Below are 26907 nucleotides of genomic sequence, written 5' to 3'. Positions count from 1 at the left end.
TTACTTTTCTTAACTCCCTTCACCTTCAAGATAATGGTTTTTTTTTTTTTTACTTATCTTCAAATATGTTTTAAAACACTGTTACTAATCAGGCAAGAAAACACATCTAACACACCAAGCTGGCTAGTGCTTGTCTGTACGTGACCTGTGATTCTAGCCCCTAAGTTCCTGGCATGGAGCCCAGATTACTTCCCCAACCCCCCCCCCCCCCAACCCCGGGGGAAGATTATGTCCAGTATTTGGATACTGTATTTGGCTTTGGGTTAAAAAAACAACAAAAACTTAACTATCTTAATAAAGGGAAAATGGATTTGGTGAAATTCTGCAATCGTTGCCCCGAGTGGTGGGAGGGGGACGAGGGAAGTGGGAACCTCTCTCTGCAGACTTGGAAACCTCAGTGTTGGAGCTCCGTGCTGGCTAGTGTGACCATCGGGAGAGGAGGGTGACAAGAAGGGTTGCGGACACAGCAGCCTGTCCTCAGAGGCCCCGTGGAGGGCACAGTGCAGAAAGCAAACAGCGTGCTTGCCGAGGACGGAGCTGAACGTCTCGTGTCCTCTTAGGTCCCACGTTTTGGGGCTTTGGTGGCACCCAGAAAGGCAATGATGTGTTGTTTTTTTTTAAAAAAGGATGACATTTATCTTTGCAGTGCTCTTGCAAGCTTTCTCTGTGGCTTCCCTGGTGACGGGAGGGGACAGTAAAGTCCCTCATGTGACATTCTAACAGGTTGGGAAGGAGGCTGAGTCTGAGGATGACATCCCACGGTCCCTTCCTCCTTTGTTAGTTAGACTCAGGTTGCCTTAGAAAACACCCACGGCAACCAGGTTTTGGACCCTTCTGTCTTATTCTGTGGGTGGCATGCCGACCCTTGGTTGCAATTTTTTTAGAAAGACAAGACTTGTAACTCCCCAGGTCTTTACGGTCATCTGCCTGCTGTGTCCCAGGTTCTGGGTGGTTCTCGCTGGTTCTTGCTAAGCCAGGTATCAGCTGTCCATCGGGTCTCCTCTGGTCTCCTCGCCGTAGCTACGGAGGCCTGTCTGGGACAGGAGGGTCAACCACGTTTCAGTGCTTGAGCATTTAAACTCTGTGTTCGGGGGGAAGGCCATCAGCTCGGGCGCGGCCTCTGCTTCTTGGGGTCCTTGTGCTCCTTGGCCCAGCGGGACGCTTCAACATCCCTCTCCTCCGTGAACAGCACCGTTTCAGACTGGAGTCAAGTTGTGCCCTCTGGGTCTTGACTCACCCAGAATCCATGTCTGTCAGAGGCTGGAGGCAGCTGCCAACAGTTGGCTCTCCATTCGTCCATGAGCCCAAAGGTCCCTCCAACCTAGGAGGCAGTTTTGTCACCCAATATCATGGGACTGGCTTTTTTTTTTTTCATGTCGAGTCCTTCTGCCCCCAAAGATGGACCGAGTCTCAATTCTGATGGGCTCTCCACACCTTCTTCCTGTGGCTTTATCTGCCTAACGCTAGATGAACACCACACAGTTATAAATACTCAGGTCAATATATATATGCAGGTATAGATATATATATTCTGGTCACTGTTTTACACTTCCACAAAGAAAACCGCTAGCCTGCTTTGTTCTATAGTTTGTCCCACCCTGACTCCCATCTGCCCGTGGTGTAGCTGGCAGGGAACGTGAGCCACCAAGTCCCACGGGGTGCCCACTTACGTGGCGCCGTCACACTGGCCGACAGTCAGTTTCAAAGCCCCCTGTTCATGCAGGCTCCTGAGGGCCTTGAACTCCAGGGGCATGGTGTGGGGGCTGGCCTGGGAGGTGTAGCCATACTTGAGGCTGTCGTAGTAATGGTACTTGACGGGGTTCTGGTTCTGATCGAGTGGGAAGGGCCAGAAACCGTAGAGGTAGATCTGGTTGCAGAAGCGTGTGGCCAGGGTGTACATCAAGAGGCCGGTGGTGGGTCTTTTGATATGGATTTTGTTGGTCAGCCAGTATCTGAAAGAAGAAGAAGAAGAAAAAAAGTCACAAAAGAAACAAAACAGGAAACAGGAGTGTATGAGTGACCCTTTCCTGCCCTCCTGGAACTGTAGAGACCAGCTGAGCAACCGGGTCCCAGTTCCCGCACAGATGACGGGCAACCACCACGTATTAAGCAAGGAGGCTGCCCCTTATAAGCTGTGTGCTTTCACATACACGAGTCTGTGGAAACTAAGACAAGCCTCTAAGTAGATATGAGCACAGAAATGTGACTCAGAGACAAAAAGTGGCTTGCCCAAGGTCACCCAGCTGGCAATGTGCAGAAGCAGACTCCCCCCCTAGGCTTTCTGATTCCAAGTCTGTGTCCTTTTCCCTCGATAATGTGGCCCAAATAGACTCAGGGCAGCTGGGGAGCGCAGCTGGTCTAACGGACCGTCCAGGACTTCCCCCCGGTTATCACCAGCTAACATGGAGGAGGCGCTGGACGCAGGCGGAAGGTTGGGGAGACGCGGGGGCAGGAGGCCTGGTGCCGAGCTTGGGATGCTCTCAGGAAAGGAGTCCTCCCTGAGATCATCTCAGGACTCTGCATTCAGTGAGTGGGGCTAAGCTGAGCTTGGGAGGACCCCCGGGAGGGGGCACATCCCAGGAGAGTGCTTGGAGGGAGGAGGAAGAGCAAGAGGAGCAGCAGCTGCTGTGAGGAATCCGCCACACATCCTGGCAGAGTGCTCATCCTCTTTGGCCCCACCGTCTCTGGTGGCGGGGAGTTCTGCCCCTCCCGAGTGGGCGCATTGCACGTGCAGTTCCAACCCAGTGCCGGTTGGCCCAGGCTGCCCACTGGCGTCATCTGGAACTGCCAGAGCGCTGATGCCTGGGTCTGACCTCCAGGTGTAGCCTGAACACAGAATTTTAAAACATCCTCCAGTGATGGAAGTATTCAGCCAACGCTATGAACCTTCCTCTGACTGGTAGGTCGTTTGGTCAAAGGAAGCCAAGAGTGGCACATATTTAGATAAAAAAGGGGGGGAATAGTAAGCATAGGGAATAATCATAGAGTTTTGAAGATAATTGGGTGAGGAGAAGGTCTCTAGCCCAGTTGGCCTGACAGGGGATGTAACTAAGTAAGCTGTGGTGGGTATAAGGAAGACAGTAAGGAGTGGTGGGGACTGTGGCATCTGAAGGGGGAGGCAGTTTTACTTTTGTCCAGGATGGTGGTCCCAGATTTTCTGTTTTTCTATCAAGAATATCAGCAATCTGGACTTTTTTAGACTGATCACGTGGTGGCTCAGTGGATAGAGTGTCAGCTTGGAATCCAAGTTTGAAACCCCAAGGTTGGCGGCTTGAGTGTGGGCCCATTGGGCTTGAGTGCAGGCTCACCAGCTTGAGCGCACGGTTGCCAGATTGGGTGTGGGTTCATAGACATGACCCCATGGTCGCTGGCTTGAGCCCAAAAGTCACTGGCTTGAAGCCCAAGGTCTCTGGTTTGAGTCCATGATCACTGGTTTGAGTCCAAGGTTTCTGGCTTGAGCAAAAGGTCACTGGCTCAGCTGGAGCCCCCACCCGCAGGTCAAGGCACATATGAGAAAGCAATCAATGAATAACTAGTGACACAACTATGAGTTAATGCTTCTCATCTCTTGCTTCCTTTCTGTCTGTCCCTATCTGTCTGCCCCCTCAGTAAAAAATAAATAAAAAGAAAAAAAGAAATCTGAATTTTTTAAATGTAAATTCTCCAAATTTTTAAATGTTGGCAATTAATTAAAAAAAAACAAAAACAACTTCTAAGAACACTGTGTGAGGCCCTATAGGATGAGACTGAGAGACATGGGTCTGTGGGCCATACGGGGGTCTCCTGGACTGAACTTGTCCTCTCTCTGGTAACAGAGGAAACCACAGGCGTCCAGGGTGGCTTGCCCGCAGAGTCGAACTTCTCAGGCAGCTGGTCAGATAGCACTCAGGTGACCTGCCGCTTCTTGGACCTTTTCACCCTGCGGTGATTCTGGGAGAGTCAGGGCTGGGGGTGAGCTGGCTACAGATGCCGCTGACACCACCCAGGGACATGCGAGCCACCGGGCAGTGTCCTTGAGTGATTGCGTCTCACTGATGTTCATACCCCAAGCCCATTCAAGCCCGAACACTGGCCACATGCCACGTTAGGGACCTGTGGTTTGTTTTCTGATAGCAAGGCCTCGGCAGGGGAAGGCTTTCGGGAAGGAATTTCTTTGCAGGCGCTCATGCTGTGCTCAGAGAGGGGGAGGGAAGAGTTTAATCAGTGGTGAAACATCCAAGGAGCTCTAGGTGGGTCTGAGGTTCTAGAGACACATGCTGTGCCCTCCCCACACATGCCTTTCCCTCCCATGTCCCCTTGGTGAACTCTTTCCCACCCCGCTCCCCAAGCTAAGCACATACATCATGTCTTCCTGGAAATGTTCCCTTTGTTCTACCTTCTTCTTTCCAGCTCAAACTGACTTAATCACTTCCATGTTATTAGTATGAGCTTTGTTTCTCCTTCTCCCAATGTGCTTATCAGCCTGGCTGACACTCCATTACTGTGTGGGCTGGCCTACTGCACAAAATCTCCCCCAGAGCAGGGGGTCCAAAGGCGTCTGGCTCAGTGCCTGGTGCAGCCAGAGCTCTGTGGCCGAGAGAGGAGCACTCAGCAAATACTCCATGTGCTCTCCTGCATTTCCCAGAACCCCTTGTCATTGGGCTGGGGTCACGTGACCAGTTCCAGCCAATAAGCTTTGACCGCGAATGCATCTCTTCTGTAGCTCAAGAGCAGGTCCTCTGCTTTCTCTCCTCCCGACTAGGAGAACTTCAAAGCCTTCTGTAACTATGGCTTCAGCTTATGATGGACAAATCCTTGATCCCTGAATCTCTGGCTGGAAGAGAGTCCCTGCCAACACACGGTACTTTGCAAGAACGAGAAATGAACTTCTGATGTGCTAACCCATGAGGGTTCTAGGTGTTGTTACTGCAGCAGACAGAGCCTAGAATTGATCACCCTGACTTGTCTTGCGCTGAGTAAATGTTTGACTCCGACAGAAGTGAAAATGAGAAGAAGCAGTTGAGGAGAAAGGAGGGAAGTGAGCAGTGCATGCTGCTTAGTAGCTATGCCTGGCTGGGCTAGAAACAGGGGCGCCAGCCGCTCAGATCTGGTGCCAGGCTTTTCTGTTTTCCTTTTTTAAAGTGAGAGAAGGGGAGATAGAGAGACAGATTCCCACATGTGCCCTGACTGGGATCCATGTGGCAACCCCGTCTGGGGCTGATGCTCTGCCCATTTAGGGCCATGCTCACAAATGAGCTATTTTTAGTGCCTGAGGCAGAAACTCCATGGAACCATCCTTAGCATCTGGGGCCGATGTACTTGAATTAATCATGCCATGGCTGCAGGAGGAGGAGAGAGACAGAGACAGAGAAGGTGGAAGGGGAGGGGAGGAGAAGCAGATGGTCACTTCTCCTGTGTGCCCTGGGAATAGAACCCAGGACTCCCATATGCTGGGTTTGATGCTCTACCACAGAGCCAACTGGCCAGGGCTGGTGCCACCCTGAATCACTCCCTGGGAAAGGTATCAACAGCAAATGAGGCTCCAGGATGAATGGAGGGGACTTCCTTTTTTCCTGTCCTGCTGCCACCAGTAAACAAGAACCCCTGAGATGTCTGATGGGGCCATGGGGCACCGTTTAATGGGTAGCTTGGGATAGAGGCTGGCCGATTCCTGCAGGAACCAAATGCTCTTCATTTCCTCTGTATCCCCTTAGTCACCCTGGCCAATTTAGTGACCCTGCACCTGGCCCCACTCAGAGACTGTTCCTTTCCTTCAGATAACAGCCGAGTGTTCACACGCTAACTAATTAATTTTGCCTTCCCAAATGAGGTTAGCCGGGCGCATCTGGGACGTCGTATCGACAATCCACCTTTAATATCTCAGTCTTGAGGTTTTAATTAGAAGGCGAAGTTATCTCAAAGAAGGCAGTAATTATTTTTCAAATTGGTTGCCCCAATTGCCAAGACGATTAAGCGCTGTGCTTTATGAGCTCGGACAGCAGCAATAAGGGAAGGACTGCCAAGGCCATCTCGAAAGCACATTCGTCCTTGTCCCCGGCTGCCAGGGCTGGGTTCGTGGGAGAAGGGTGGCTGCCAACACTGGAAAGAGAGACCAAAAGGGCTTCCTCTGCGAGGCTAAAAGCACGCCGTGGGATATAGCTCACTTTGTCCTTAAGGAGTGGGAATGCCTCCCAGGTGACTGTTGAGGGGCACTTGGTGGCATTTGGAGCAAGATCAGCGGCAAAGCCAAGAATGGAAGTCCTGGGCTCCCATCATCTACATCAGCAGCCCTGGCCGTGCTTTGGGGTCCCACAAGTGCGCTGCTGTCCTTTCCTTGGAAGCGCTGGTTAAGCATCTTTTGTCCTAGGGACAAGGCTGCCAGGCTCTGCAGTAATGGTGAGCTGGGGATTTTGTCTCAGTGCAGAGCTGGTCTAGCCCGGGGATGCTTGACGCCGATGCATGGTCTGTAGGCTTCCAATCTTCCCCCACACGAGCCAGGTAACCTCCAGTCTGACCCTGCCACCAGAAACCTTCCAACGATTCCTGGAGTCCCCAGGATAACATCCGGTGGCCTCGGCTGGGATCGCAAAGCCCTTGAGAACTGGGCCTGAAATCCCTCCCACAACCTGGCAAACACAGTCGCACTGCCACGAGGAACTTCTTGGTTTTTTCCAGGACAACATCACCTCCCATGTCTCCTGACTCGCAACCCCTTCTCATGGTCCCACTTCAATGCCACTTCCTGCAGGAAGACTTCCTGGACCTCACCGGAGGGTTTTATATTCCCTTGTGTTGTTCTTTGCCTATAACAGCTTATCCTGCTACACTGTAATTACTTGTTTACTTGTCTTTCTTTTTCCTTATCATTTAAAATTCTGGGAGCAAGTGGATTAACCTCTACAAAACGCCAGATCCTAGCATAGCACACACACAAAGTGGGTGCCACTTTGCACATCTTAATCAAGCAGTGAATATAAATGAGCAAGTGAGGGCTAGTGGCTCCCCTTGGGGGCACTGGCAGGGGAGGGGGAGCACAGCAGTTCTGTGTGGGAGATCAACCCCCAGAGCACTGGCCTTCCTCCAGATGCTTCCAGGCAGACACCATGTCTGCACATGTTGAGGGCAGGCAAACGGTATCCTAGCAGGGGTGGTCAAACTTTTTATAAAAACCGCCCACTTTTGCAGTGCTGGTAGACCTGGTCCCTACCGCCCACTAGTGGGCGGTCCAGCTTTCATGATGGGCCAATCGCGGCGCTGTTTGGTTGCACGGGTAGGGACCACGTTGACCAGCACTGCAAAAGTGGGCGGTTTTTATAAAAAGTTTGATACCCCTGCAACGGCATGTTGCCAGAAGAAAAAAGGAAAAACTCGATGCTGACTACTTGTGGGGTCCCTCCTATAACAGGGTTGCTCCCCCTCTCCCTGGGGAGTTGAGAGAGGGCTGCTCATGCACAAGCCAAGCAGGGACCCAGCTAGACCATTTTGGGGGGGGTGAGGGGCGGGGCTTAAACCTTCTGGCTGGATTCTGGAATTTAAACTAATGCCACCCCCACTGAAAAATTATACACAACCTCGTTCATAATGAAAGGAATCCAATTTCAGTCAAAAATCAGATGCCATTTTCCACGGGATTGGCAAAGATAAGAAAATATTTATGTGCCATGCTGGCGAGGTTACGGAAAAACGGACATTTACAATAATCGTAAGTGGAAGGGTAACTTGGCAGTATCTATAAAAATTACCAACACACATATCCATCTCTCTTTTTAGCCATGACATGTCGAAAAGAGCAAGCCTGGCGATGTAGATATGTCTGCAGAAGTCAGAAAAAGACGGTCACTGTAGTACTGGTTATTTTAGAAAAGATTGAGACAACTGCCGTGCTCTCCCAACCCCACCTGCTCGCCCCCTGAATGGCTTCTGCTTACGTAGACGCTGGCCCAGACTCCGTGGAAGGCTAGGAAGCTAAGAAAGGAAAATATGGTGCTACCTGTCAATATGGAATAATTTCCAGAATTTAGCAAGGTGTGGTGCTTACAGCATGCTACCTTATGTGCAAAGTGGGATTTTTCTGGAAGGAGACAGAGGAAACCAGTTTAACAAGGCTGCCTCTGTGAGGCAGGCTTGCTCTTCACTTTAAGTCCTCTTGTCCTGTGTGGATGTTTCTTTTTACTATGTGCATTGCTATTAAAAAAAAAAGGGACAGTCCCTTAAAAACAACCCAATGGTGGTCACCATCTGTGCCTCAGTTACGCAGACCCCCTCCCAGCTCCAGCAGCTGGCCCAAGGGACACGCTCTTTGTGCTGCAGTGGGCACATCTGGGAGGGGACCCCTCCGACCCTCGCCAGGCTCCCAGCAGCCTCTGCGCCACGCGTAGTCTCTCTCTCCTGGGGCAGCCCCTCCACCCCCATCCCGGTCCTCAGGTGCTTCTCCCCTCTGACGGGCAGCAGGGCCTACTTTGCTGACATGCCGCTCCAGCCCTGGCAGGGATGCCTGCTGGATCAGTGCCATCCCTGGGCCTGGGCTCAGCGTTCCTGATGCCTCATTAAGCACCAATTCACAGGCCTCCTCTGCACTGGGCCTGCGGGCTGGGTGTCTGAATGGGACCGCTTTTCTGCCCAAGGGCCACCCTCTCTGTGGGTCACAGCCTTCCCTGTTGTTGTGATTGAATCAGAGCCATTCACTGCCAGCTGCAGACCAGTGTTCCCACTTCCCGTAGCCATGCTCAAGTGCCTGGTGTCCTCCCCCCTTGGTGGCTCACTCCCTTGCCAGCAGCCACCCAGGCGCTGTGCCATGCTGCAGGCTGGCAGAGCCAGAGCCCCTTGGACGCACTGTGCAGGCTGGGGCCGGGAGTGGTAAGGGTGAAGAAGGGCAGGCCTCATGCTCAGGGTTTCTACACCACGCTGCCCACTCCCTGCAATGCCCGGGCCCAAGAACTGTCTCTGGCGGGGACGAATCTTGACACTACATGGTGGTTAGAGACCGTTGTAACACAGGTGTGCCGAGTTAAAGCACCTGCGTGGGAAAGGTGGCTGGCTTAGCCCAAACGTTCATTCTGTTGGAAGTCATAACCTCCGCTGCCTCCTAGAGTGACCTTCTTTGGAGAAAAGGGTTCTTTACAGAACTAATCAAGGCAAAAAATGAGGTCATTAAGGCGGTCCCAAATCCGACATGACTGACGTCCTTAAAAGGAGGGGAAATTTGGAGAGAACACGCGTGAGGAGAGTGCCACGTGATTTCTGTAGATTCTTGGCTAGCCCTGCTTTTCTACGCGGAACATCATGGGCCAAATCTGTGAGACCCGCAGGGGCAGACGCCTTGTTTCATTGATCTCTGCACAGGCTTGGAGCCCTCTGGGTGCCTGGACGTCTCCGCTGAACAAAGGACATGGCTTTCATGCTTCTTAAGAGGTTTTTTTCTCCCCCAACCCTTCCACTTTGAATTTCTCTGCTGCAGGGGTCCCTCTCCAGCCTGGTACCCCACGATGAATGTGATTCTCCAAGTGGGATTTGACCCGGGAGAGGACAAAATACAAAGGCCATTGCCGACCTGCCTGACCCCCACTGCCACAACCTAAGGTCGTAGATCCCTCCGCGCGACCACGCCCTCGCCGACGGCTGGGACTGCTCACCCCTCTGTGTTGTCTGGGAGCTAAGTACAGGATGCTGCGTTTGTCCCTGATAAACGTCTTCCTTGGAGATTAGCTCATTGTGTCAGCCTGTCAAAAATAATTGGGATCCAACTCCGAAGCCCTACCGGACCCTGCGCCCTACAATGCCCATTGGCCCCAGAGGGAGAGGGCTACTGGGAGAAATCCATCCCAAGGGCCTGAGGCCCCCTCCCCCGACCTCTTTCCTCCCCTTCCTCAAAGCAGAGACCCTCCCAACCCACCTCTCCTGTGGCATCTCCTCCAGGCAGTTCCTACAAAGCAATAATAGGTTGGATCTCAGGCGTCCCAGCCTGTTTGTTTAAAGGGCTTATTACTGGCGCTTGATGCTATTTTGACAGGTAAGAAGAGTGAGTCCGCTATCAGCTGAAAATAGATGTGGTTACCCATTCCCCATCAAGGGACCTTTTCTCTCTTGACCAAAGGGCAGGCGTTGTCTTTCTCTTACCCTTCTGACCCCCAAACCACGTAGAGCTTCCTCCTTCGAGGAAGAAACGGCATTTAAGGAGCAGGCGCTAAGTGCGTGAGGTGGCGGTTGCTGCGGCAGCTCCGCTCCGTTGACAGCGATGAAGTGAAGGATGCTGAAGGGACGCGACAGGCCAGCCTCAGGATGGGGGACGTGGCCCCGTGTGAGGCTGGTGTCCTATCGAGCATCACTCTGCTCTGTCGGTCACGGACGTGGCTGCCTTTTACTGCACGGGTCTCTAGGTCCCTGGGTCATCAGTGGCAATGGATTTCCGTGAGCACAGCCACCCTCATGGGACCGGTGCTGGTCACAGGTTTGGGTCCACCTTTATTAGGACCAGAGTCCTTTGTTGGGTGGCTTGGAGCGCTTCCCAGGGTCACGCTGACTTATGCTACTGCCCGAGCAAAGAGATTTCCAGTGGCCCTTGGTCAGTGGCGAGGCTGTACAATGGCCTGTCTCATGTCCCCAGAGCAGGACTGGGAACTGCAGTGTGGTTGGACGGGCAGGTGGACGCAGGGCCTGGCCCCAAGCTGGGAGGTCAGTACTAGGTGAGGTATATCTGTAACAGGCATCTCAGACTTTTTTGTGTGTGCGATAGAGAGATGGAGGGACAGGCAGGGACAGACAGGAAGGGAAAGAGATGGGAAGCATCAACTCGTAGTTGTGGCACCTCAGTTGTTCATTGACTGCTTTCTCATATGTGCCTTGACCCGGCCAAGCCAGTGACCCCTTGCTTAAGCTAGCGACCTGGAGCTCAAGCCAGCGAACTCTGGGCTCAAGCCAGCGACCATGGGGTCATGTCTGTGATCCCATGCTCAAGCTGGTGAGCCTGTGCTCAAGCCGGATGAGCCTGCGCTCAAGCTGGAGACTTTAGGGTTTGAACCTGGGTCTTCAGCATCCCAGGCCAATGCTCTATGCCCTACACCACTGCCTGGTCAGGCAGGCATCTCACACTTAATACTCCCAAGAAAGACCTCTCTTCCTCCACACCCCCAAACAGGCCTGGGTTCCCCCAGGCTCTCCTGTCACAGAGATCTCCCCCCCCCCCCCTGTGGCTCAAGCTCTAATCCTCACAGCCATCCTGGATTTTTCTCTTCCTCTCACCCCGTGAGGTCCTTAAATAGAATCCATCACCGATACTGCTGCATCTCATCCAAATTTTATAGCAGACCTGTTGCCTACCTTCTACCGTTGCCCTTGTCTGAGTCAACTGTATCTCCTGCCTAAACCATTGCGACGGCTTCCCACCTAACATTCCTGCTTCCACTGTTGCCCCCTTACGGTTCATCCCCAACACCACCACCCAGGCGGGCACTCCTAGTTGGTCACCATTGCCATGACAGATGAACCCACTTGTCAAGCCCCTCACTTCTCCGGAAGGGAGGCTCAGAAAGGACAGGTGACTTGCGGAGGTCATACGGCTAGCAAGGGGCCGAGTGGAGATGGAGATGGATTTGGGACAAAGGGGCGATTGCCTACCGAGCGCCTCCCCCACGCAGTGACGCCCCCTTCCCCCGGGGAGGGGCCGCTCACCCGCGGACAGCGTGCAGCAGGCGCAGAGAGGGGTAGGCAGTACGCACGTTGACGTGGTGCTTTAGGATGAGCTCATTGACCCACTCAACACGCTCCTTGCCGCCCCTGGCCATGAAGGCGGGGATCCAGAGGATGCTGCCGTTGAGGCTGTGTAGCCGCTGCAGCAGCTTCTCCCGCCACGTGGCGTTCACCAGGTCCTCGAAGGCGCGCTGGATGACCGAAGGGTTCATGGTCACCAGGTCTGTCTTGAGCCCCACGTCCCGGGCGTACTCCTGCACCGGGGCCAGGTTGCACCTGCCGGAGAAAAAGGCAACATGGTTCTTGTAGGCAAGTGGAGACACCTCTTAGATTCCTACTCACCTCAAAGCAAAGACCCAGCATCCTCCTGCACTCACTGGCTCCTCCTGCCCCCCCCCCCCCACACACACTCAGCTCTCAGCGCATGCGCAGAACTCTGCTGCTCCCTGGGGGGAGGTCACATGCCTGCCTCCTGGAGTTCAGTATCCAGTAGAGGGGGAAGGAAGCGAGGCAGCCAGCCCTCAGCCCATGCAATGACCGTGTTATCGGCAAGTGTGACCTGGCCACATAGGTGACAGAGGGAGGGCTCTGAAGGGACACTCCTAGGTTCCGAATTCAGCCCTGATACTTTCTGTCTTTGTGATTCTGGGCAACCTGCTCAACCTCCCTGTGCTTCCTGAGAGCTTCCTTGTGGCTAAGGTGGAGCCACATCAGTTTCTTCAGCTCTGATGGAGGTCACGCAGCCTCCCTCCCAGGACTTAAAGGTGTCACTACACATCCAGTCCTTAGAACTGGGCCACAGGAAAAACTCAGTAAATGTTACTATTATTATCATTATTATGGGAAGGAGGAGCACCAGGTGGTCTTCCTGGAGGTGGTGACCATAAAGGGAAGTATAGAAGAATGGCTGAGCAGAAGTTGAATAGTAGGAATGGCACATTAAGACAGTGTTTCTCCATCTTGCCAGATCAGAAGCCTCACCTCTGGCACTTGTTAAAAATACAGATTCCCCCTGACCAGTGGTGGCGCAGTGGAATGCTAAGGTCGCCGGTTTGAAACCCCGGGCTTGCCTGGTCAAAAGTACATATGAGAAAGAGCTACTATGAGTTGATGCTTTCCGCTTCTTACCCCCACCCCCTTTCTCTCTCTCTCTCTTAAAAAAAAACCAAACAAAAACAAACTAAAAACAAACAAACAAACCAAACCAGATTCCCCAGGTTCCTCACCTGGAGATCCAGATTCACAGGTGAGCCTAGGAATTGATGTTTCTTTTTACAAACTCTTTAGGTAAGTCTTGTAACCAGGCAGTTTAGGAAACATCGTCCTATGGCATTTTAGATGCAAGAATTATTTCCAAAGGCACAGAGGTAGGAACTGTGAGTATTTAGGGAAAAGCAAGTAATTTGGCTGCAGCATACTGCATGGAGGAGATAGGGCAGGAGAGGCAAGTAGGGTGAGCTATCAAAGGGCCTATGTGTCAGTGACTTGGTTCTGAAGGCAATAGGGAGCCACTGAAGGTTCTTGAGCAGGAAAGTGACATAAATATGCATTTTGTCACTTTATGCAACAGTTAGACAACAGGATGACAAAGTCGTAGCATGTATTGGAGGGGAATGGGAATTGGGCATCGGAAGGCATCTGCACGTGAGTGAGAGAGGCAGCTCACGCCCAAGGCCTGGCCCTGGCCTGAACCTGCTGTGTGACCTCTGACTTTCTGTACCTCAGTTTCCTCATGGCCAAAGCCGGGAAAAAACAGGACATTCCTAACAGGGCTGTTAGAACTAAGTTAATGACTGCCCTGCGGAAGATGTAATGAATAATGTCTCCCCGTGAAAGGGTGTGTGTGTGTGTGTGTGTGTGTGTGTGTGTGTGTGTGAAGGAGCTCTAGGCTAAGGCTGCTTCCCAAAGCCCCAGGACAAGGCTCTCTCTGCAGAGGGACCGTCCCAACAGAAACATGAGACATGGTCTGCAGTTCCGCCAGGGCTAGGGCACTGTTTAGGATGAAACTCGAGGCTTTGTGTGCCCTACTTTTGACCAGGGGACAGCAGGGCCTTGTTTCAGAGTCTGTCTGGACTGTGGGTCAGGTGTCAGGGCCCCCGGTAACTATTTCCAGGTGCGTCCCCGGCGACTGTAAAATGAGAGATGATATTTCAGTGAGAATGATGGTCAAGTACAAAACCCAAGTTTCTCCGTTGCGCTCTCATTTCCTGGATTTTGACTCCAGGATATAAAGTTACTGGTTAGAGCATGACTTTCCAGAACATTTCAAAGAGTTTTGCAAACTCAGACCAACCGGGAGATTTTCTTAACTAATCTTTTGTAGTGGGCTTTATAACAAGGCATCAGTAAACTTTTTTTTTTTTTTTTTTTTTTGTATTTTTCTGAAGCTGGAAACGGGGAGAGACAGTCAGACAGACTCTCGCATGCGCCCGACCGAGATCCACCCGGCACGCCCACCAGGGGCGACGCTCTGCCCACCAGGGGGCGATGCTCTGCCCCTCCGGGGCGTCGCTCTGCCGCGACCAGAGCCACTCTAGCGCCTGGGCAGAGGCCAAGGAGCCATGCCCAGCGCCCGGGCCATCTTTGCTCCAGTGGAGCCTCGGCTGCCAGAGGGGAAGAGAGAGACAGAGAGAAAGGAGGGGGGGTGGGGGGTGGAGAAGCAAATGGGCACTTCTCCTATGTGCCCTGGCCGGGAATCGAACCCGGGTCCCCCGCACGCCAGGCCGACGCTCTACTGCTGAGCCAACCGGCCAAGGCATCAGTAAACTTTTTTAGTAAAGGGTCAGATAGTAAATATTTTAGGTTTCATGGGCTATATGCACTTGCTATTACAACAGTTCAGTGCTTTTCAACTACCCAGTACTACATTTCTGTGAGAAAGTAGTCATTGAGGATATGAAAATGAATGGGTAAGGCTGTGTATCAATAAAACTTTATTGATAAAGATAGGCTGTGGGCCAAAGACTGCATACCTTTGCATTAGACCAGCAATTCCCAACCTTAACTATACAATAGAATTACCTAGCTCCCTGGGTGGCCACATTCCCATTACCCCCAGGTTGATTTCATTGGTCTGGGGTGCGATGTGGACCTTGGAACTTTTAAAAGTTCCCCAAATGATTTTAATGGGCATTCGTCAAGATTCAGACCAGAGGCATCAACTTTTTTTTTCTTTCTTTTTTCTTTTACATGCATTTATTTCATTCTGTTCACACTGTACAATTGTTATACAACCTACAAGGTTGAGACTAACCCAGCCACGGTGCCTTGTTTCAACCTCTTTGGACAGCTGACAACACCTGACTGCGGAATGCCCGCAGCTCCGGGCCCAGAGCCCTGCTGTGGTTACCTTATGATGAAGCTGTGCGTGTCGATCTCCGGCCCGCAGCCGCTGTTCAGCAAGACCCCCGAGTTGCCGACGATGGCGCAGGTCCGGAAGTGCTTGTTCTTCAGCGGGGAGGTCCTGGGGAGGAGCGCGTAGAGGTTCTGGGACACGTTCATCGTGCTGTCTCGGTCGAAGATGTAATGAATGATGTCTCCGGGCTTCAGGGTCCCCTTGAGGACGGAAATGTCCTTTTCAGCATCCAGGAACTTTAAGATTTGTTTCCTACAACAAGCAAACACGCAGGAGGATAAGTCTTGGTGGAGCCAGCGGCCCTTAGCCAAGTCCATCTCTACCTGTCCTGTGTCACTGCTAGAGCCCGGTGCCTGGCTGGAGCTAAGAGGTCAGATGCCCTTAGAGGTCCCAGGCAGGGACTGTCAGAAATGGCCCAGAGGCGATTATGATGGTAACTAAACTGCCCTGGAAAAGGACCCCATTGGGACCCACGTGAGCTCATCACAGAGGGCCGTGGAAGGGAGGGTGACCCACGTTCTGCTAATCCCAGGAGCCCTGCCTGGTTTTCGCACTTCCCAGGAAACCCCTCAGTCTCGGGAAAAGCCAGACCGAGGTCACACTCCCCCCTTCCCTTAGCAGGATGTGGGGCCCTCATCTGACAGCGAGTCCTGAACGAGGAACAGGAAACCACAATGACAAGTGCCCCCCATTCCTCAGCAACCTATTTTGTTCCATGGAAGCCACCTCCAGGCACAGGGCCCCCCCGGGGGGGGGGGAGGGGAGTGGATGTGAGAGGCGTGACAATTGCTCTACCTTTGAGAGATGGAGTTCTTGAGCTGGTCCGTTCTGTGGAGTGGGACTTCCTGGCCCCCTAATTGTTGTCTAGCCCAAGGTCTGCAAATAGTGATGTCTCTGGTCTCATAGAGCATGGTTGCTTTGTGTTGTTTCAAAACAAGAGGTGATCAAAGGACAGGTCTTTGGGCTCTAGGGTGACTGACTTAGGGGGAAAGTTCTGGAATCATCTAGCATAGCGTGTAGCCACAAGAAAGATGGGTTGCCCTCTAGGACTCACCAGAGTTTTTCACTCAAACCATACAGGCCTAGCCCCCCAGGAATCCAAGGTTTTACTTAAAGAACTTTCTAAATCACTCAAAAATATCTTTAGAAAGGATTCAAGTCATGGAGAGAAAGAAAAATTTGGTACCCAGATCAGCTGAAATGAATTTTCATTTCCCTGCTGGTGAGCCTCTATCTCGAACGGACACAATGACTCCTTTTCAGATACAAAGCCTGCTTTTCCCGAGCCGCCGAGGGACAGAGAGAATCTGCAAGATGGTCGCCCTCTTGTACAGATGGTTACGTGGCCGCCCGAGCACTTCTGGGGTTTGAGATGTTCCCAGCCTGTGGTGCCTCCCAGTGGGACGCACATTGGATCACTCGGGGGGACGATAAAGAGTCCAACGGTTCCAGGCTGATCATACCTGAGGAAGACCCGATTCTGACCGGGGTCTGGGTGCCACGCTCCAGAGGCGACTATAATGTGTGTCCGGGTTTGGGCTCTGCTATTAGCCAAGGGGCAGCTAGATGGCTTGGCAGGACATCAGTCTCTTCCTCAGTTCAATCTTTCCTTATCGGTGACCTGGATCTCCTGCTATCGTGCTGGGGAAGCCCTCTTGCTGAGTAATTTGTACCTCTTGATAGAACACAGAGGTACTGTGTTAATTCGCTGCACTTTACCGAGGATGACCCAACTTGACAAAGAGTCGAGTTGGGAAGATGCTCAAACCTTGGCCGTGATTTGACCCCAGCATATTTCAAAGCAAAGGGAAAAGCCCGTAATGAAACACCTCTGTGAGGAGACTGATTTCTAACTAACTATAAGGAATTACTATCAAGTATTGAACATCATTCCAAATAACTCACAGAATCTTTTACTGCGAATCATTTTGGTGGTTAACTGGAAGTTGAAGGAAATTCCCCCTCTGGGTGAAGGGACACTGTCCCTGCTGAGGTATATCCCCATGAAGGCCACAGTTGGATCTTTTCCAAAAGGGGTGGGGGTTCATTTCTGTACCCCAATAGCAGGAGGAAGGGCCAGACACTCACAGGTGGTGTCATGGAGTAAGTAGTGCACCCCCCCCCCAAATATATGTCCACCTCCCCACCCCTGGGACCTGTGATGTGGCTTTATTTGGGAAAAAAACCCAAAAACCTTTGCAGATTGTTATTAAGATGATAAAAAGGGTCTTGGGGTGAGACTACCCTGAATAAGCTGGGTGGGCCCCAAATCCAAAGACCACAGGAGACGGGGATACACAGACACAGAGGAGGGAGCCACATGGCCACAGAGACCGAGGCCGGAGCCACGCGGCCCCAGGACGCAGACAGCCTACGGCCTCCTGAAGCCGGAAGGGGCAAGGAGGATTCTCCCAAGAGCCTTCTGAGGGAGTGCTCAGAACTCTGACCCCATCCTGTACTCCCCACAACCGCCTCATGTCCCCAGACCATGCTTTGAGAACGAAGGGGCAGGAGCATTGCCGTTTTGACAGTGCGTGGACCTGGAGGGGTCACTTCCCTGCTCTGTGTGGTGACCCTTTTGGTGGCCGAGGGTGAGGATGATCTCTGTCTCAGCCCCCCTGTTCGCTGCTCCCTCCCCCTGGTCATGGCCTGGGAGGGCTGGCTGCCATGGTCAAGGCTTTCCCTAGTGTCCTGGCTACTCCAGAACGTCATCACCCCCACCCCCCACCTCCTGCTTTGCTCCCCAGTATCACTGAGCACAGATACCACACTTCAGACTGCGCACAGTAGAACACAGCATGGCTCACCCGGCCAACTCCTAATCCTTCAAAACCCATTGCTCCTTTCCTGCCCAGCCCCCTTGGTTCTCTTACGAAACAAAGTACTCTCAGCTCAGGTGATCCTTTTATCCCCACCTATTTATAAGATGCGGTATTGTCTGTATCACAGTAGAACACACCGTCCTGTCCCGTCTTTGCTTATATTGTCTCCCCACTAAGGTGCCTGACTCACATCAGCACTCCGTACCCCTGGGGCGACGTCTGGGAACCAATGGTTGGATAATACTGACCCATCTTTGCTGGGTCATTGACGGTTATATCACAGGCAGGTAGCCCAAGTGTGGAAGTTGAAATTCCTATGTGACAGTTTCCCGTTCCCGCCAACCTCCCCGCCCGCCCGAGTGTCCGGGTGCACCTGCCGGGGGCCGTTGCGCCTGCCTTGCGTTTTTATTTCCAAATGACCGCTTCCAGATGAAGCCTGCCTCAGAGGGAGGTAAACATTTTATTTCTATCCTGACTGCTGTAGATGATACAGTGTGACAATTTGCCGGGCTCGTGCTGAAGATAGGCTGAGCCTGTCTCCCGTCCTAGAGGTAATTACCACTACCTGATCCTCAGAGAGAGCGTCTGGTTGTGCCGCCACTTGGCAGGGGCTGGCTGGGTGTTGTGTTTAATGCTCTCGTTGCTTCTGTCAACAACAGCTGGTGATGAGGAGCCATTTATTACAACTTCAGCTCTGGAAGGGGGGGAGGGGAGGGAAGAGGGAAAAAAAGAGGGAGAAGGTAAACATGATCTGTTCCCATGCTGATGACAAGTCTAATAGTTTTGTTTTCGCTGCGGCTGGAATGAAAACTTCTTGGGAAGAGCAAAAATTACAGTTATTACTTGAGAAGGGAAGAAAGTCCATTTATCTTCTAGAATGCACAAACTTTCTCCCTAAGGTGTAACCTACATACGTTCTTGGAAGCAGGAAGGAGGGTGATAAACTATCTTTCGCCCTCTCCCGCCCTCCCCAGCGTTTCCTCCCCGTGAAACCTAGCAGTCATGGTCAGAATAGTAATACTTCTCTGGGTTACTTTCTGCAAAACTCCAAACAAATAGCCCTTGCATCTGCAGCTGAGTATCATGATGGTTTACAAACTTAACAAAGAGAAAACACACAGGTGGATCCTCCCCTGATTCCACCAGCTCCTCCACCCTCTCCTTTGTAACAAAGATGCAACTTCCAACATCTGCCTCCTTCCAGAGTTAGCAAAGGTCTCCCTCCCTGCTGTGGGGAGACCCTATTCCCCAATGGTGTCCCCATAGCAGGTGCTCAATAAAGAAGCGTTGGCTGAACTGAAATTGGAATTTTGTCCCGGGGAAGTCTGGACGGATGAGTTTCTGGCTGGTTCTGTGTGCCCGGGGTAAATCACAGTTCCGGGTGCCCACCATCTCTCCACCCGGGGCAGGAAGCCCACGCGTTCCAGGCCCCGCCTCCATTCCGAGGCTTGAAATCTATGCTAGTAGGTTTCTGAGAAACTAGGTTACAGTTACATCTGTAAAGGCAGAGAAGCCAGCCTGCTGCTGGCTGCCGGCCATGCACAGGTGCATATGGGTCACACAGGGGCAGCGCCTTGGTGCGGACGGCAGTCTCCCTGTCCCCGTGATAACTGGGTTTGTGATGCCCAATGCTGAAGCCTTCAAGAATCCAAACCAAACATCCATGTCCTTTGCATTTATCTTGCAATAGCCAAGTTAAAAACAAACAAAACAAAACCATAAAAGGACAAAATCCCTTTCACAGGGTCTAAACCCAAGTGCTCTATTTTGCTTTCTGTAGGCAGAGAAGAAACTCGTTTATGGGTGCACGTTGTCTGTGCACTTCCTCCCTAGACAGAGCCAACCTTCAGCATCCCTGACTCCTCTGGGTGGGATCACTTGTCTGGGATTCAAATATACGTACTTTTTGCAGAGGATAAGAGAGTAAAGAGTTTTGGCCCAAGGCCCCTCTCTCTCTAGCCTGCAGGGTGAAGGGAAGCTTACAAGAGGAACAGAAGACGACCCTTTGGGATTTTTGCAGCATCCGTGAAAGGCAGCATAAGATTTCACAAGCTGTGGCCCTGGCCGGTTGGCTCAGCGGTAGAGCGTTGGCCTAGCGTGCGGAGAACCCGGGTTCGATTCCCGGCCAGGGCACACAGGAGAAGCGCCCATTTGCTTCTCCACCCCTCCACCGCGCTTTCCTCTCTGTCTCTCTCTTCCCCTCCCGCAGCTGAGGCTCCATTGGAGCAAAGATGGCCCGGGCGCTGGGCATGGCTCTGTGGCCTCTGCCTCAGGCGCTGGAGTGGCTCTGGTCGCAACATGGCGACGCCCAGGATGGGCAGAGCATCGCCCCCTGGTGGGCAGAGCGTCGCCCCTGGTGGGCGTGCAGGGTGGATCCCGGTCGGGCGCATGTGGGAATCTGTCTGACTGTCTCTCCCTGTTTCCAGCTTCAGAAAAATGAAAAACAAAACAAAACAAAAAAGATTTCACAAGCTGTGTGACCGTGTGAAAGTCACTTTACCTCTCTGAGCCTCAGTCTCCCCCTTTATAGAAAGAGGGTATAGAAGGGGAAGAGACCCAGCACTAAGGTTCTAGAATTCTGAGGACCACCCATGGCCCGTATCTATCGCTGGCCACCACCTTGTAAGGCTTAGTGGGGGCTGGTTGTGGCTGCATGTGTGTGGTACTGCAGGTTGGAATGTGATCCTCAGGACCTCTGATGTGGCTGCAGGTTGGAATGTGATCCTCAGGACCCCTGATGTGGCTGCCACACCCCAGGATCCCAAGCGTCACTGCAGCTTACAGCGGCAGGCATATGTGCTAGGAACACTGTAATATTTGTGGGGAGGGGATATCTTCCTAACAGACTAGCTGATATTCTCCTCAGTAACCAGTGATGGGGACTCCTATGGCTTAATTTGGATTCAATCTTGGGTGCCTCCGGGCTCTGAGTGTAGGAGCACCTGCAGAGGTATTCTAGAGCAGAGGAGACTTGCTCAGAAATCTCCAGAAGGGGTTTCCAGTCTTCTCTGGGACACAGGTGATGAAGGCAGAAAAGAGAAAGCCATAAATGTTGTCACAGACAGCAGTAAAATTCCACTTCTGTCTCTACTCCCTAGTGAAAACTTGGATGGGGTCCCATCTAACCAGCTCTGGTCTCCCTGAACTCGAACCCTGGCTCTGTCGCTATCTCTCTGGGGTACATGGGAAAGTCACTTTGGGTCTCTGGCTTCTGTCTCCTGATGTGTAAAATCTATAGATGGGTTAGTTAAACCCAGAGACCACTTTCGTTCACAGGTTGTACGTGCTCCGTGGTACACAGCCACGGCTGGATCAGTGCTCAGTGAACGTGTCTTCCTGTCCCTGACACCCCATGGTCCCCAAAGACCCTGGAGTCTCATGCCAGGCTTACATTTCTCTGCCCATTGTCTGATGTCATGGCTGCATTCACAGTGACAGGCGTGAGCCCCAGCTGCGTGCCTTCAACAGACCAGGCTGGGCGAGATCCTTATAGTCAGATGTTCTCATTCTTGAAACTGCCCTCAACAATGATGAATTATTATTCTAACTGACTGAGGAAACTGAGGCTCAGAGCGGTGAAATAACTTGTCCAAGGTCCTGGCCAACAAGCTCTGGGACTGAATCTAGGTCTGCCCAGCTCGCAAGAAAACTGTAGTCTCCCATCCCCACCCCAAGTGACCACAGAGCGTGGGGGGGGGGGGACCCTGCTCCCGGGCAGGATCCTCCTTCTAAAAAGAGAGCATCCTTCCACGTGGAAGAGGGACGCATGGTATGTCTACGTTTCACCAGGCACAGCACGAGCTTCATCTGTAGCTGCCACGTGGTCAAGAGGTCATGCCGAAGTCTAGGAGCAATGATGTTAAGGACCGAGAGGACAGTGTCCTGAGTCAGTCCTCTGGGGTCGGGAATGGACATACTCGACAGGTGTCATATGGTCGAGAGACCTAAAATGTATCTACGGAAGGGCAAATAACAGATGTCACTCTGAATAATTAGTCCTCTCATTGGCAGACTGACCAAAATAGGATCGTGAGAAGGTAAAACGAGTCCTTCCTTTTGAGTCGTGGTCTTTGTTTATGTCGGATAACGAGGCATTCTCCTTTTCTTTTTGCTACTCGTTATGCTTGGGCTCAAGGAGACTAAGCGAGAGCTCTGGGGCAGTTGTCATTGGTGGAGAAGGGAGACTCAGAGGTGCAGTCCAGCCACAGCCAGGGGCAAGCCTGGGTCTGCTGGCTTGCAGAACATTCGCTTGCTCCCTTGTCTCAAGTTGTCCCCTGGCCAAGGACTGTCATGAGAGGAAGCACTCTTGGAATTTTGAATGTGCATTCAATTATCAAGGATAACATTACTGCGTTGACTTCCCTCGTGTTTTTAAGAGGTCTCAGCAAAGTTTCTGAATGCTTTATCTTCCATCTTCATGTCCGAGACAAGCACTCAGCAATGAAATGGGACGGATGTCTGATTCCCTTCAAAGACTCCATTGCTCAGCAAAAAATGTGAGTCATGAACAAGCCCCTAGGTGGCCCAAGTAGCTCAAAGCGGGTGGACCTTCTTCCAGAAAGGGACTCTTAGCATCTGAGTTTTCCATCTCTGCAACCTCTAGACCTTGGGCCATTTCATGGACTCTTTTTATGGACAGGTTCCCCTCCCACCCCACCCCCCAACCCGCCCAAAGTGATTAGGGAAATGCAAAGCCAAAGCGAAACAAAACAGATCTATTTGCTAAGTAAGAAGGGCACCATCCAGCAAGGAGGAGAAACAGATTAATAGCTGCCTTACAGCAAAAACAAATGAACACAGAATCTAATTTACAAACCTATTAGATTTGCTATGTAAGCTGTTCACAGCCGATCTGATTGTACCTCTGCCTCCGGAATTCCTGCAAGACAAAGGCAATGCATTATTTATAAACCCAGCTCTTCTTTGCAAAGCCCTACCTCCATCCTCAGGAGATCCGGCAGGGGATCCGGCTGCTGGCCCTGGGGAACTACAGAGGGTGGGTGAGATCTCACTCGAGCCTCTCCACGTCCGGACCCAGCCACGAGCACAAGTGTTTCCCCCCCGGAAGCAGGCCTCCCACGCCCTCCTTTGCTTCCCACCTGGACCTTGTTTTAATTCATACCAAGGTTTCCATTTGAGACTTCCATAGGAGTCTGGAGACAGAGTCCTTGGGATTCATTTCCCTGGTTAATCACATAGGGGGACCGTTCCTTAGCCTGTCTCAGCATCTGCTCCCTGGGTTCCCTGGCTGTCACTCACATGTGTTAAGATGTCCATCACCTTCTCTCCAAACTTGAGACACCAGACGTTCAACAGAGGATGACCGTCCAGGGTCTCCAATCGAATGTGACAATGATGTGTTTATGGGTGACAACAGAAATCACATCAAGCGGTGTCACTTTGTGGGGAGCAGGAGGTGGGTGACTAATGAGGTCCTTTTAAAACTTAGATATTGAATTTTAATGGGGTGACATTGATCAGTAAGAGTATACAGGTTTCAGGTGACCATCTCTATGACATTTGAACTGTCAATTGCATTGTGTGCTCATCACCCAAAGTCAACTCATTTTCCCTCACCGTATATTTGTCCCCTGATGGGGTCCTTTGCTGGCGCCTCTGGAGGTTGAGTTTTTGAAGTAGAAGCATTCTACAGCCCTTCCAGCCCCACCAGCTACCAGCTCTGTCCCATGCCGCCCCGGACCCAGGCTCTTGGGCCCTGAAGTCTCGCCCTGCTTTGTGATCACACTGGGCCGGGGGATGGATGCAGCTGTCTAACGCTGGGACTTGGCCTGCTTTTTGCTTTTTAAAACTTGCATGTGAAACTAATTATTTTAAGTCAAGTCATTTTTTTTTCTACTGATTCTAGATAGGATATGTGGTTTGAAGCGATACTTCTTTGTACTTTTCTCATTTTTTAAGTTCCCCTAAAAAGTGAGAACGTTGGTGCACTGCAAACAGACGATTAAAATCACAGGGAAAACCAGACTCTCTGAGGTTAATGCCGTCTCCACACTGGCTTGAGGTCTGGATTTTTCTGTTGGCTTTCTCCCATCCAAGTACTAACCAGGCCTGACCCTGCTTAGCTTCCGAGATCAGACGAGATCAGGCGCGTTCAGGGTGGTATGGCCGTAGACTGTTGGCTCTCTCTAGGCTTGGCACACTTGTAGATATAGCGCATGTGTGTGTAAATGCATATACATGCCTTTTCCTGATAGACTTAGATGTCTTTAAAATTGCTTTTATTGCTTTTTAGAGAGAGAGAGAGAGAGAGAGAGAGAGAGAGAGAGGAGGAGGAGGAGGAGGAGTGGGAAGCATCAACTCATAGTAGTTGCTTCCCATATCTGCCTTGACTGGGCAAACCCAGGATTTCGAACTCGCAACCTTAGCATTCCAGGTTGACGCTCTGTTCATTGTGCCACCACAGGTTAGGCTAGACTTAGATGTCTTTTACAACTATTTGGCAGCAAGCCATATTCTCCCATTTCACCACCAGATGATGACCAAACAGCAGAAAGGACGCTATGACTGGCCCTGTGTCTAAAATTTCATCATTCCCAGTCTACTTAATTACACAGAGGATCATTGGTTCTTCACATGTTAAATTAACACTTAACATTTTTTTTATTGTGCCTCCCATTTCCCCTTGGGAGGGGGTTGGAGTTCTTGACTTCAGTCTCGGGGTCTGGGACTCTCTGGCCATCTCTGACTCTGAACCATATAATCCACTCGGGTCAGGTCCCAGGGGCGTTTCTGGGCACGCTGCTGTCCACGTGTCACTGACCTCTGCCATCTCATATCCTAACCCAGCTCTTCTTACGGGGGGGGGGGGGGGAAGACCTGCTGGGCCAGACATTAAGTCAAGTACAGTAATTTAAAGCATGGTCATAGGTCAAGACTAATGAAAGGTTAATGGAACAAAAGAAGACCGTCCGGTAATGCTGCATGTAAGAATGGATGTATGATTTTTATAAATCACCACCAATGAGAAGTTCTTTAAATGGTTTGGAGTGGTCGGTTTACAATCTGGAAGTGGATTTGGGGGGAAATCAGTTGAGTATTGTCCTCCTCTAGACGGCAAAATAAATTTCAAGTGGATTTAAGTAGAGTTTTCCAAGTTTCAGAAATTCTCACAGCACTATTACCAGTTTGCTGTATTTGTTAGTCACCCACATGATTATCTACTTAAATTTTAAAATGGACTCATCTTTGAAAAGTTACCCTAAGCAATGCCATCTGTGAACATAGAGGTTGGTATATAATACCATGATATAATACTCATGTGAGCCCCTCAAAAAAAGAATCATTAACACTAAAATTTTTATCAGTGGAATACCTAAAATCGTCTTACAGTGTTACCAAGAATACTTTCAACACCCTCTGGGGAAGACTGAATTAAACAATATTTAAATTATAAATAAAAAATTTGTAAATAAAATGATTTAATAATATGTAACGTGTTATGTATTGTATATGCCTACATGTTAAATATTAATAATATATTAACAATATAAACTTATAAATAAAAATTTATTTGAATCATAAAATATTATAAATTAAAAAAAAAAAACTTAAAGAAGACAACCGGTAAGAAACTGGTAAGAAAACGGGAGAGAATATTTATCAGTCTTTGATGAGACACGAGGAATGTATGGGAAGAACTTTTAAATTCAGAAGCTTCCGGAAGAAGAAACTTCAAGAGGAAATGTCGACGCACTGGACTCCGTAAAAACGTATAAACTCTGCTTATACGAAAAGCAAAGCAAACCTCAACAACAAACCCAGGCCAGTGTGGTCCATGAAATGTGAGAGGGCTCCCGGAGGGGCAAGCTCTGCGCGGATGCACCCGCCTGGATGATGGAACCAGGATCAGCCAATCGCTAATGACCTTGCAGTGCACCTTTCAAACACCAGCCAATCATCTAGAGCCCACCCCCTGCCATCCCCTTTATTGGGGTCTCACACACTCTGGGCCACTACTCCCTTGCCTTCCTCAGCCCAGAGCCAGGAATGAGACACTTAGGGACGCCCCTGTGCCTCCGAGCCCACTGAAACGATTCAAACTAGCCAATCTTACGCCTGCTTACCCTGCCTCCCCCTTGCTTCCCAGGGAAACCACAGCCAGGCTTCTTGACCACAGTCCCTGCTCACTCTCTGCCTCCCGAGTGACCTGGTGCTTCTCCAGGGGCCCTGCATAGTGTAGGGCGCCCCCTCCTCGTGTGACCCAGGACCGCAACACACGACCTTTCCGATGACAGCAGTCTCCTAATCTGTTGGCCTGATAATAAGAACACTGATATTAACACAAGGCATCTTGCTCACCTTCTTAGCTTTGCCCAGCACCCGGCCGATCTAGGGCTCAGCAAATCCAGTCTGACTTCCACATGACACGGGACCTTTCTTCCCAAGTCTTCCCTGCGGTTTGCATGCCGTGTTCCTGCATGCCCTACTTCTCAGACACCCACAGAAGGGGGCAGACTGTCACTCACAGACTCTTGGACTGCAGATGTTTGGCTCAAGATGAATCACATGGAATGGAGAGGTATCCCCCCACCCAGGTAGCTTCCTGCCTCCGATGTTATTAAGATAAGCTTATAGCCCTTGTAATGGGGGAATGCGGATATCCGCTTGGTTGAGGGATGGAAGAAGATGGTCAAGTGAGAAAAACTTGCTGAAGATCATTCATAGCAGCTGAAACCACAGACACATGGATACTCAGATCATCTAAATGAGAAAATACAAGGGGAAGCACTTGGCAGGCTGTGAAGAACTCTATAAAACCAGGTATAATATCAATAATGACCACTGGCCATTTGACCCTGCTAAGGATTCTCAGCCACAGTGATGGGAGAGACTGACTACTTTAAAGCTCTATGTTCTAGGATGTCATGGATAGGAGTCAGCAAATTTTTCCTCTAAAGGGCCAGACAGCAAGTTCCCCCCACTTTCCTGCCAGGACAGTCTTTGTGGGTCAAGGAAAAAAAAAAATAAAGATCACATGCAGGTGTAGCTACTTAAACAACAAGAGAGAAAATGAATTTCCACAATTTTTTTTATTGAAGACACTAA

At 51.1% G+C, this 26907-nt stretch overlaps 1 protein-coding gene across 1 annotated transcript in view; it reads right to left on the bottom strand.

The window, feature by feature from the left end:
• Positions 1–392: 392 nt before the first annotated feature.
• The window catches only part of ST8SIA2 (ST8 alpha-N-acetyl-neuraminide alpha-2,8-sialyltransferase 2), a 53160-nt gene continuing 26645 nt past the window's right edge, over positions 393–26907 (bottom strand). The window contains exons 2-6 of the mRNA XM_066354900.1: positions 22658–22720; positions 18407–18535; positions 15014–15271; positions 11647–11940; positions 393–1952 (exon numbers count right to left, since the gene is read on the bottom strand). Coding sequence (XP_066210997.1) covers positions 1667–1952; positions 11647–11940; positions 15014–15271; positions 18407–18535; positions 22658–22720 — 1030 coding nt within the window. The 3' untranslated portion in view covers positions 393–1666. The remainder of the gene's footprint in view (positions 1953–11646; positions 11941–15013; positions 15272–18406; positions 18536–22657; positions 22721–26907) is intronic.

Source organism: Saccopteryx leptura, chromosome 13 (genome assembly GCF_036850995.1).
Source record: "Saccopteryx leptura isolate mSacLep1 chromosome 13, mSacLep1_pri_phased_curated, whole genome shotgun sequence".
In the NCBI taxonomy this organism is placed as follows: Eukaryota; Metazoa; Chordata; class Mammalia; order Chiroptera; family Emballonuridae; genus Saccopteryx; species Saccopteryx leptura.
Note: the sequence above shows the minus strand (reverse complement) of the source record. Positions and strands in the feature narration are given on the sequence as shown.